General features: G+C 42.9%; 1 protein-coding gene across 2 annotated transcripts in view; it reads right to left on the bottom strand.

Moving 5' to 3' along the window:
• The window catches only part of LRRC55 (leucine rich repeat containing 55), a 30,920-nt gene that overhangs the window by 14,278 nt on the left and 4,613 nt on the right, over positions 1–12,029 (bottom strand). Inside the window, exons 3-4 of one of the 2 annotated variants that reach the window (XM_077320944.1) lie at positions 2,795–2,951; positions 3–1,722 (exon numbers count right to left, since the gene is read on the bottom strand). In XM_077320944.1, the coding sequence (XP_077177059.1) occupies positions 3–672 (670 nt within the window). In that variant the 5' untranslated portion in view covers positions 673–1,722; positions 2,795–2,951. Of the gene's footprint in view, positions 1–2; positions 1,723–2,794; positions 3,542–12,029 lie in introns of those variants that run through there. The other variant, XM_077320943.1, reaches the window with a different exon arrangement.

Genomic DNA, 12,029 nt, shown 5'->3' with positions numbered 1-12,029 from the left:
ACCTGACATGCATCTCTGGATCCTATTTCTCAACCACTTTAACAGTGGCTCCATGGTACAGCTGCAAACCCAGGGATTGCCTCCAATCTGAAGAGTCACTAAACCTGTGAGGCCCTCTAGAGCTTCCAGGCTGAGGAATGAGAGACCCCCATAGCTGAGATCAAGGTTCTGAAGCTGGACCAGACCTCGGAAAGCCTGAGGGTGCACTTTTCTCAGCCAGGGGTTGTGGCTCAAGTCAATATGTACCAAACTGTAGGCTTCTTTGAACATATCTGCCACCACATGGCTGAAGTTATTGTAGCTCAAATCCAAGTGTGACAGGCGTTTGGATGTCCAGAACAGTCCAACGGGTAATTCAAAAAGCGAGTTGTTTCGCAAGTCCAGCACCCGCAGCTCAGAGTAACATGTTAGATATCCCGGAGGGATGGCAGTGATGCGGTTGTGTGCTAGGCTGAGGTTCCTTGTATCCAATGGAAGATCTGGTGGCACAGAAAAGAGCCGAAGTCCACTGCAATCCACAACCTGGTTGCGGCATGTGCACAGGACAGGGCAGCCGGTGACAGCACTAGCGAAGACCACCACCACTGCTACAAAAAAGGGGTTCAGTATCATGGCAGGGCAGCAGTGGGGTGCAAACTGCTCTCCTCCCAACTGGGTACAGTCTACACTCATTTTAGCCAGCTAGAGTTACATGGCCAAGGAAGGATAAGAACTCAGGAATGGGAGAGCAGTGGGCGGGGATTCAGCCCAAGGAATGAGAGCCACTAATGCAGAAAACCTGCTACATTCAGGCTGGGTGGAAGGTAGGACCCTGAACCAAAATGTGTATTGATCTTGAGGCACCTTGAGGAGAAGTACATATTGTGGAAGGGCTCTGATTGGGTCACAAGCATAAGACTTATTAGTCATCTGTTTAACTGCCTATATCACTTTCCCCCTTTAGGATAGGTGCAGTAGATGTTTACTTGCATATGCACATGAACACCTTGGTCTATGAAAATACCAAAAATACCTTCTCCAAACAAATACAGAGTGTGGCTTTTAATAGGTGTTTGATGACTACCGGGTTTCTTGAATCTGAATTGCCAGAAAATGTGTTTCCTCTTGGTATACTGTCTGGTGGAAACAGGCCTGTGGATGCCTCTTCAAGATGTACTTGTTGCACCCGTGAAATATAATCAGGCCAATAAACTGTACTATCCCTCTGTTGTTCTACAGATTTGTAATTTCTCCTGTAGGCATTGAAGTGCCCTCAGAAGGAACAGATACAAATAAAAACGTTGAATTGCACATCTTTATGCAACCTCTTGCTCAGTATCCCAGGGACCTATCAGCAGAAGATCCTCTTGACAATGAACTGCTAAACTGTAAGGGGTGAAGATCTCTTGGGAAGGTCAAGAGGTGCTGAGGCTGGATGCAAGCCATTTAATAGTCCATAGTTTTTGTTGGTTGGGAAGAGGGTGGGTTGTCATCACTCAATTTAAATAAACCTTTTGACAGCATAATTACCAAATAAACATTGACTTCCTTGGAATTGGTTGCTTGTGTCCATGGTGTTCCTTGCTTTGAAATGCTGATGGGAAAAGTTATAAGGTCTCCCACATGCAGGAGAAAAATCTACATAAATCTTGGTGGAATAGAAGGGCTGATAATACAAAAATGTTGTGCTTTAAACATGGTTTTCTTTCTCAGTTGGAAGTGACAGGAATTTGACTGTGCAACCTGAAATGAAACAAAAAGGGGATCAAACGACTTGGTAAACATACCATTGCTTTCATTACTTTTCTTGACATTACTAGAATCCATGTTTCCATCTTATACTTGTCATTTCTTTCTTTCTCTGTTCACTCTTAAAATTCCATTCTTTACAAATTTCATCCAGAACCTTTGTCTCTCCAGTTTTCCATAGAGCTTTGTTCATGTGCTTCTATCCTTGAAACTGTAGATTTATGATCGGAGAAGAACTTAGAAAGTAACAGGAAATGTTAACTATTTCTATTTGACCAATCAGTGAAAATTGTGATAATGGCCTTATAAACAAATTAATGTATATCTATTCAACCTAAGACAAAGAGAAAGATTAATAGTTCTCAGTTCTACATTATTTATAGCCCTGGGATTCCACATAACCTTATCAATATGCCATAGTCAGAATGACCTACATTATCTCTTACTATTTCAGGCCCAGCTGAAGGGCACCGCCCATCCACAGAGGTCTTTTGAGGCATCTTAATTCCCTTGCATCACCCTTAGTTATGAAGTGGTTTCAGGCCTCTGTGTAATCTCAGCACTTGAAACACACTTGGATGAAGAACTGGTCTGTGTGAATTCAGAGCCCCTACATCCCTCTCTGCTATTCCTGAGCTTCCATGTACAACTCCACACTTCCTTTCTTGCCCCTCTTTGATGTACCTCCTTTCATAGCTTTTTTCCTCCTGAAGAACTATAACCACCCCTCTCTCATTCCTGTCATCTCTTCTCTTTCATCTTCTGTTTCCTCTGAACAAGCAAGTAAAATCACAGACTTGGATGCCCTGAAGATCTTATATATCCCATTTGCTGTCACTACACATCCTTCCCAGGTCTTGGCACATATTTATTTCCCTTCTCTCTTGACACTAGGGCGCATCATTCCTTCAAATGCACTGTTCACCTTCATGCACTGAAGATGCACCCTGGTCACGACACAGCAGTCATCAAAATCCTAATTTTCTTACAGTCATATTGCAAGCATGCATTCCCTCTTTGTTTCTCTCCACCACATCATCTAATTTCATTCAAAGGAGATACTTACTCTGAGAGTCGCGGATTTCTGCAGCTCAGCTCAGTTCTGGTGCTGATTTGTATTGCCTTAATCCATTAAGGGTCCTTCTTCTTTATGATAGTGGCAATTCTTGCCCCTCTTCTGCCATGCTTCTTGTCTCCCTTCATACTTTCTTTCATCTGCGCCTCTTGAAGGCAGAGAAGCTGGGTGAATTTCAGTATCTCTCATTGAATTACTGCTGCTCTTGCTGTGTGCGTGTCATTTCAGCCAGGTCTTTCCCCACCTCCTATTCCCTTCTCCTCCTTCTCCCCCTCTATTTTTTTCCTTGAGGGCCAGGTACTGACGTTTCACTGTCTCTTAGCAACTGCCTCCTCATCTCTGGGCAACAGGAGAGCTGGCTGCAGACCCCACTGAGCTGAGAGAAAAAAAGGAAGATGAAGCAATTGATGGAATAAAAAACCCACCCACGGGATCCCAGAGATAGAGACTGAGGACACACATCCTGGGGGAGGGGGACAACAGAATCAGACAGACAGGGGGGCGGCTGGAGTTCTGGGAGACAGACATGGGCAGAAAAAGATAAGGCAGATAGGGACAGACACACACTTGCAGCACACACACACAGAGAAAAATGGGGAAAAATAGACTGGGAATAAATAAGAGATACTAGCAAGGCAGCTTCTCATTGCCACTGATGGGAGGTGCATAGAGTTATGAATTTACAGCCAGGAGGAAATCCCTTGCATGCATCTTACTGAAAATGGCAGCCTTAGCTGGGCATGCCCTGCCTGAAGATCTATTCTTGTTTGTGCCAACAGCCTGAGGCAATAGACTAATTGCCCAGCAGCTATATTCTTTCCCCCCTTAGGACTGTTTGTGGCCTATCATTACCCCCATCTCCCACAAGGATCTTTTGATTAGTTATTTATCACTCCCCACTTGGGGGTTATTTTTCTTCTTTCTCTGTGGGGGTTTGGCACCTATTAGAGGATGCTTCATGTCTACTTTTTCATTCCTGTCTTGCTGGCATCTGGTGGAGAGGCAGATGGTGCAAACACTCAGGGGAGAAGTTGGCTTTTGCGTGTGTGTACAGAGCTCTCCCTGGGATAGATATTAATTGGTTTTTCCTGCAAGATCCCACTAGGTTGCAAAGGAATCTCCTGCATGAATTAGGCTTCAGAAAGGCAGATGTTCCAGCAAAACTTCAAAAGACACAGCAGTGGGTAAATATCTCCACATTTTCTTCCTCAGATGCACAGGTTACCTTTGTACTTATTTAGAATCCTCATTAGGTATTATCATTAGCTAAGTCATCCAAATGTCATGTAATGACCCCAATGACATTTACCCTGGGCTATTGGTAATAAACCAAGACTTGAAAAGTTCAGATTCACAGTAGAGAAACTCCAAAAAATTTCTCAAGCAATGTTTCATACTATTTATTTATTTAAAAGATTTATATGCTGCCTTTTCATCCAGTCAGGGTCCCCAAGGTGGCACTCATAAAATATTAAAAACATTTGAACAATTAAAAATAGCATGAAATTGATAAAATAATTCAATAAGAACACAAGCATATGTGAAGACACGAGATCACTGACTACCACATAGTCTATTGAGATTTTCAAGAGCTGTTCCTTACTCTTCTGAAATGAAATGGGTGATAATTAGTGTCAGGGCTTTCCTGGAAGTGGTTCCACAACTGGGAATTTCTGCACCTAAATAACAAAGGTTTGGGTTGAGAAAATCTACTGACTCCTCCTGCATGAATTTTAAACTCTGTCAAATTTGCAAAGAAGGGTGTAGTGCCAGGCTGCTTAAAAGAACAAAATAGTTTTATTATGAAGACAAACAACTTTGGGGGAGGGGGGAGTGAGTGAGTGAGTGAGTGAGAGAGAGAGAGAGAGAGAGAGAGAGAGAGAGAGATTTCTAACTGTTGAACTGCCCTGTTCTATTCATTGTTTTGTTGTGTTCATAAGATATTTTTCATATACCTTTGAATGATTTGAATTTTTGACAATTCCTGGAGAACAGGTGAAATGCCAGAAGACTGGAGGTAGGCAGACGTGGTCCCGATCTTCAAGAAGGGGGAAAAGGAGGATCCAGGTACCTACCAACCATCAGCTTGATGTCTATAGTTGGCAAAATTTTAGAACAAATCAGCTGATGGCGGTAATGACTAAGAGTCAGCATGGCTTTCTCAAGAACAAGTCAAGTCAGACTAACCTTATCTCTTAGTTACTACCTTACTAGATCAGGAGAATGCTGTGGACATCATTTACCTTGATTTCAGTAAGGCTTTTGATAAGGTTAAATTATGATATTCTTATTTGCAAATCAGTAAAATGAGCTATGGATCTTATTACTGTTAGGTGGATCCAGAACTGATTGACAGATTGCACCCAAAGGGTGCTTATAAATGGTTTATAATACTCTTGGAGAAAAGTGACTAGTGGAATGCTTCAGGGATCTGTCCTGGGCCCTGTGTTGTTCAACATATTTATAAATTATTTAGATGAAGGAATAGAGACGGTACTTAAATTTGCAGTTGACAGTAAACTGGGAGGGGTACCAAGCATACCAGAAGACAGAATTAGAATACAGGATGATCGTGACAGGCTAGAAAACTGAGCTAAAATGAATTTCAATAGTGATAAATGCAAAGTTCTTCATTTAGGTAGGAAAAATCATATGCATCACTATAGGATGGGTGAGACTTGTCTTGGCAGTAGTACATGTGAAAAGGATCTGGGGGTCTTAGCAGACCATACATTGAACATGAGTAAGCAGTATGAATCGGTGGCTAAAAAGGCAAATGGGATTTTGGGCTGTATAGTGTCCAGATCACATGAGATAATGTTACCACTTTACTCCACTGTGGTTAAGACCTCACTTGGAGTACTGTGTTCAGTTTGGGGCACCACAACTGAAGAAAGATAAAGACAAACTGGGTGCATCTAAAGGAGGGCTACGAAGATGGTGAGGGGTTTGGAGACCAAATCGTGTGAGGAAAGGTTTAAAGAGGTGGTCTGTTTAGCCTGGAGAGAAGATGACTAAGAGATGATATGATAACCATTTTCAAATATTTGAAGGGCTATCATGTAGAAGATGGAGCATAGGGTGTGGCCTGCTTGGTGGGTGGGGCCAACAACAAATTGTGAGAGTCCTAGTGTTGCCATGGTTGACATCAGGTCCAGCCCAGTTCTAGAGGATGGCAGCTCAGCATGGATGTTAAAGTCCCCCAGAACAAATAGTCTATGGAACTGGTCACCCCCCAGGCCACCACCGCCACAGCAGGGCATCTGGAGGTGTATTGGACATGCAGTACGCCAACTAGATGGCCACGCTCTCCATTGATCCCCACCCAAAGCCAACACATTCAATACATGGGATTGATGGTCTGGGAAGGACCCTGAAGGAGAAATCGTCTTGGTTTAGGATTGCCACCCCTCGTCCACACCCCATGGTCCAAGACTGGTGGAAGATAGAGAACACAACAGTGACTAGTTCTTTAAGGCTAGTTTCGCCCTCCCTGGTCCAGGTTTCTCTCTCCAAAATGACTCACGCATGCCAGGTCCACTCTGTATTCTGCAAAATAGGTTTGCAGGATAGAGGTTTTGTTGTTTATTGACCTGGTATTGCACAGCACCAGTGTCAGAGGCAGGTTGTTCACATTCTTTTCTACGCTAGTGTCACAAGGGATGTGGCGGAGTTTGGAACAGGCCTGAGTGTGTTTGAATTCCAGGCCCTTTCACTCAACCTATCTCCACTGTCTGCTGTCTCTGCTTCTTCCCCTTATTATTGGGATCCCTGCCCCTTTTGGTTTCTGATTAGTGTGTAGTGGGATTGTGAGTTTGTGTGTTTATCGAAGGTTAATCCTGATCACTATTTATGGCCTCTCAGGACTGCCCAGTTCCACCTGTTCATTGTTTGTAGAGTGTGATTTGTTGTGTGATGTTTGTTTGTATCTGGAGGGGTGGCCCCAGTCACCAATTGTGGTATTTCAGGTTTGCCCAGTCCAGATGTGTGTTGTGTGTGTACGACTGAGTGTTAGTTCATGTTGGGGTTTGCAGTTTGGGGTAGGTTGGGAGCGATTAGTCATGGTTGGGTTGGACAGAGAGGGTTGGTTGATTAAGTTTATAGAAGAGGAGGGTAATCAATTTGGGTTGGGTTGGAGGGAGGTTAGGTGATTGAGTAGGTTGGGGTGGTTGGTTTGGACTGGGTCAATCTGTTGGTAATAATTAATTGTTTTGGGAGTGGGTAATTGGACAAAGGTGTTTTCCTCTCCTCTCCTCCCCTCCCCCTCCTCCCTCTTTCCTGTTGTTGGACACAGTTCTTTTTTTTCCCTCCCTTCCTCTTCCTTCTTTCCTGTTATTGGACAATGTTCTCTTTTTTTTATATTCTTTCCCTCCCTCCCTCCTTCTTTCATGCATCTACTGACATTCCTTGGTGATTTCCTCACACCCCTCTATTCTCGCTTGCTACGTTCTCACCTAACTTTGATGATCCAGATGTTCTTGCTCTTTTTTTTTTGGTAGAATGTTCCTGTCTAAATTTGTGGGCTTGGCCTGGGTTTTTCTGATGCATTCCTCCAGACCAGGCTGTATTCCCCTCACCTCCCTGCAATAACCTGATTTTGGCTGGTATGGTTATGGGTTTGTTCTTCCCTCTTCCATTTTGTTCTGGGGTCAGTCCTTCTGGGATTGGTCACAACAGGGCTGAAGATGTTGGGTGGGGTCCATTGCAGCTTGTGGTGGAAGTTTTGTTGGCTCCTTGAGTGACCCATGTTACTCAGAGATCATGGTGGACCTTAGGCTGGTGTTTGGGAAGCAGCAGGAATGGTCGTGGTGATGGTGGGGCCGGGTGGGCCAGGAATGTGCTGGGCACAGCGTTAACAGTGGTCCTGCATGGCCCTGATGCTGGCAACAGTAAACTGAGGAGAAAAGAGGGTGAGAAGACTGGTGGCGGTGTGAGGCCAGGGGCATCTACTTTCATGTCTTGGAGCACTTCAAGATGTAGAGAGTTGAGGATTGAGTCAGTGTGGTATGATGTGATGTGATGGTTACAGGGCTAGGTTCAAAACTCCATTGAACCATTAAGCTTGGGCCAGCTACTCTTTCTCTGTTAAACCTGTCTATTACAGAGGGAATCAGTAAAAATTAAGTGCAAGCAGAAGTCTGTCATCCTAGCAGATGGAGTCTTAGGATTCACTGCAAAGCATTTAAACACATTTAAAGATGCTTAGTTGCCTTTGGCAGTTTACAGTAGAAGTTATGAGAAAGTGTGGGATTTATGTTTGTTACTAGAACAATTAATGTAATTGGTGTGAAAAGAACAATCTTAAAAAGTGCTGTTTAAATGACCTACAATAATACATTGGCCAGGCCTGTCCAGACGAAAGCCCCATATGATTAAGAACATGTACTGTGTTATTATATGTCTTTTCTCACCATATCCTCATATTCTTTCCCCTCACATTTTCATTTTGGATTCCTCTGTCTTTCATTTAGTTGTAACTGCCACTACCTTTCATGAACCAGCAGTTTTACCATCCTGGAAACTAGATTGTACTGGCATCAGCCAAAAACCTAGGATGCCCCAGGGTTTTTTTCAAGCTGAGATTTATGAAGCCAAGGGAGTGAGAGGGAAAAGACTTCCAATAAGAAGCACATGAGCATAATGGCAGGGAAAAAGAGAAGGCCACTTAATGAGGTGGGTGGCAGCAGTAATGTACTGTATTTCATATCTTAAAATACTTATCGACTCTCTTTATCTATACAGTAAGCAGAATACAGTTTATAGGTGCAGTCTCTGAGATTATTTAGGGGAAATTATGATAGTTATTGTAGTATAAAAGACATGTGCTTTGTTTTTACTGTAGATGTGCCCTAAGATCAGTAGAAAGCCCCAGGTTCAGTTATTTACTCAGGTACTGATTTATGCTGCATTTTCTGTCATATTTATTTATTTTTATTTATATTCATATTTATTAAACCCCCCCCCCCCCGAACCCTGCTAGCTCGAGGTGGTTTACAATAAATAAAAACCACATAATACTGGCAGCAAAACCAATCTCTAGACTTCCCTGATCCCACCTGCCCATGCCCTACCACAACAGCCACCATTGCCCCCGGGGGGGAGGAAGGGGGTATCTACTTGTGATGTCTGGCCTATGGGGCCTATACAGGGACTACCTACATGATGGAACTCATAAGATACTGGTTTATATTGTTCTGTAATTTGAAGAAGTGATGAGTTACACTATAACATTATTCTTCAACTGGAGGACTGTTGATATCATCCATTCAGTTGTGTCCAACCCTCAGCAATTCTATAGGAAAGTCTTCACCATGCACCCCTGTCTCTGACGGCTTCTTTTAGTTGGTTCATGGTCATCCCTGTATCAGCTTTGATCGTGTCGAGCCAGCAGATCCTTTGGCGACTATGTTTCCTTTTGCTGCTGATCATGCCAAGCATTGATGTTTTTTCTAGTGAGTTTGATCACATGATGTGTCCAAAGTAAGTGAGCTTTAGCCATAATATCTTCCCTTCTAATGACATAAAACTGGAGAACTAGGACTCCATAATTCACTGGTGGCGTTGACTAGTGGCATTTGTTTAATTTAATTTCTACCCTTTTTTCTTAAGAGAAACAGAAAAACATGAAGGATGCAAAAGAGGACATTGATGAGAGAAATTGCACAGGCCCAAATCTCTTTTACACAAGCATTAAAAGTATAGGAAGTCTGGTCTCTCAAAAAATTGTTCATCCTGGATAAAAGAGAGATAGATATATAAGATCAAAAATGAATAATGGTCCCCATGTTGTATGCTGGGCTTTGGTGAATCGAAGTTCTGGAGCAGGAAACCAGCCAGAGAAGTAGATGGGCCTTTGAATGACAAAGGAATAAAGGCATTTCTAAAGGAAGAAGAGGGGATAGCAGAGAATGTCAATGATTTTTTACCTTCTCTGTTCACTCTGGAAAGTGCAGAGCATGTACTCATGGCACAACCACTATTTTCAGGAAGGGATTCTGAAAAACTGAATCAAATTTAGGTGATGACACCTATTCAGGAAATCAAAAACTAATAAGTTTCCAGGTCCTGATGGCATACATCCAAGAGTTCTTAGGGAATTGAAATGTGAAATAGTTGATCTATTAATCCATATTTGTAACCTACCACTAAATTCACCCACCCTACCAGAATACTGGAAATTAGCAAACCAGGGCCTATTCTGCACACAATAGATAACGAACTCTCAATGCACTTTTGAAGTAGATTTTCCTGTTCTGCACAGGAAAATCCAGCTGCCAAAGTACATTGAAAATGCATTATCCTATGTGTGTGGAATGGACCCAGGAAATCACAGCCAGCCAGCCAGCCAGTCGTCTTATTATTATTATTATTATTATTATTATTATTATTATTATTATTATTATTATTATTATTATTATTATTATTATTATTATTATTATTATTATTATTATTTAATTTTTAGACCGCCCTTCTCCAAATAGGTCTCAGGGCGGTTTACAACATAAATAGTTAAAACACAATAAAATCCCCTTAAAAACCCCAATTAACATCAACGACAAGTTACATATAACATATAAGCGGCGGTGGTCACAATTCTGATCTTAGTTACCTGACTTCCCCCCAAGTTCAGCCTGGTGGGGAGAATAATATTCAGAAGAGGGTGGCACCAATACAATAGATCTAACAATGATCTCGATGTTAGAAATCTCAATAATGCCTGTTCCTAGTGTTCAGCCGAAAATTATTTTGAATTAATTTCCACCCATTGGTTCTGGTCTGAGGAAATTAAGCAATGGAGGTCTCACAAGGCTGGGGCTGGTACTATTTAATTTATTCATAAATGATCTGGAACTAGGGATGAGTAGTGTAGAGGGCAAGTTTGCAGATGACACAAAATTATTCAGGAAGATGAAAACTAAGACTAAATATGAAGAGCTCAAAGAGGATTTTCACAAACTGGGTGATACTATGGCAAATGAAATTTAATTCTGTAAGTGTAAGGTGATGCACACTAGGACAAAGAAATCCTGGTTTCAAGTATAATGGGTATGAACTTGCAATCAATGAGAGGGGAAAAGATCCTAGGATCCATTTTCCTCCTAAAACTCAAGACAGGTTACATAAAAATATATAATCCCATAAAAAACCCTAAACCAGCATCAGCTTCCAAGGTACCAAGATGGCCAGGTCCTTCCTACCTTCTACAATCATTTAACAAGGGGTGACCTAGAGGTTGTATAGCACAGCCTGAGGGGGGTCCATTGCTGTTACTGACCTGGCCTCTACCATAGACCTTGTGGAAGAGCTCCTTTTTACAGGCCCTGTGGAACTTTGCCATCTCTGTCAGAGCCCTCAGCTCTCCCAGGAACTCATCCCATCAGGTTAGGGCCAGAACTGAAAAGGTCCTGGCCTGGGCCGAGGCTTTCAGGAACTCAATGACCTTCCACACCTGAAAGTATTGTTTCATTTAATGTCTGTTCCCAATGAAATAATTCCTTTTGGCCATCCCCCCCTCCCAGTTGCTGGCACATCAAACTCCCATTAGAGTAGGTCCACCATGCCTAAAGCGCCCGTTCAGGCCAAAATGCAAATGTGACGAACATCTGAGAAATTCTGTATTCATTATGGCAACACTGGAGGTTTTCCAACAAACCAATTAAGGCTTCTTTGTCAAAGACTGGCTCACCCATTAGCAGAGTCTCCACTGTCGCACACTGGCAACACATGGTCATAGAACTGAATCACTCAGATCTACCCCCAGGCTACATTTTTGGGTATGAAAACTCCCTGATTGACTCAGTCCAAGAATAATGGTTTGCGACCTCTATTACTGGGGATTAAACTTCTGGAGATGCTGCAGGGAGGGGCGATGGAAGCTGTGGGGTGGTGCTAGGGTTGAGCTGTGGCTGGTTAGGAAGGCAGGTAGAAAGTTGTTTAGGTAGGTAGGCATGTAGGTAGTTGTTTAGGTAGGTAGGTAGACAGTTGGTTAGGTAGGCAGGTAGAAAGTTGGTTAGGTAGGCAGGAGGGAAGTCAGAACACCTGACCCAGGACCCAGGGAGCATGTTGGGAGCTACACCCCATCTAGATCCCTCCCAGCTTGTGAACCCTCATGATCATATGTGTAGTCACCACTTGGCCCCCTTGGGGGCTCCCAATGCCCATTTCAGTCATCATCCCATAAGTCCCCAGGAAACCTTGCTCCTCTCTAAAACTATGACATGGGAAG

Source organism: Paroedura picta, chromosome 2 (assembly GCF_049243985.1).
Source record: "Paroedura picta isolate Pp20150507F chromosome 2, Ppicta_v3.0, whole genome shotgun sequence".
NCBI lineage: Eukaryota > Metazoa > Chordata > Lepidosauria > Squamata > Gekkonidae > Paroedura > Paroedura picta.
This window is presented reverse-complemented; position numbering and strand designations above follow the sequence as displayed.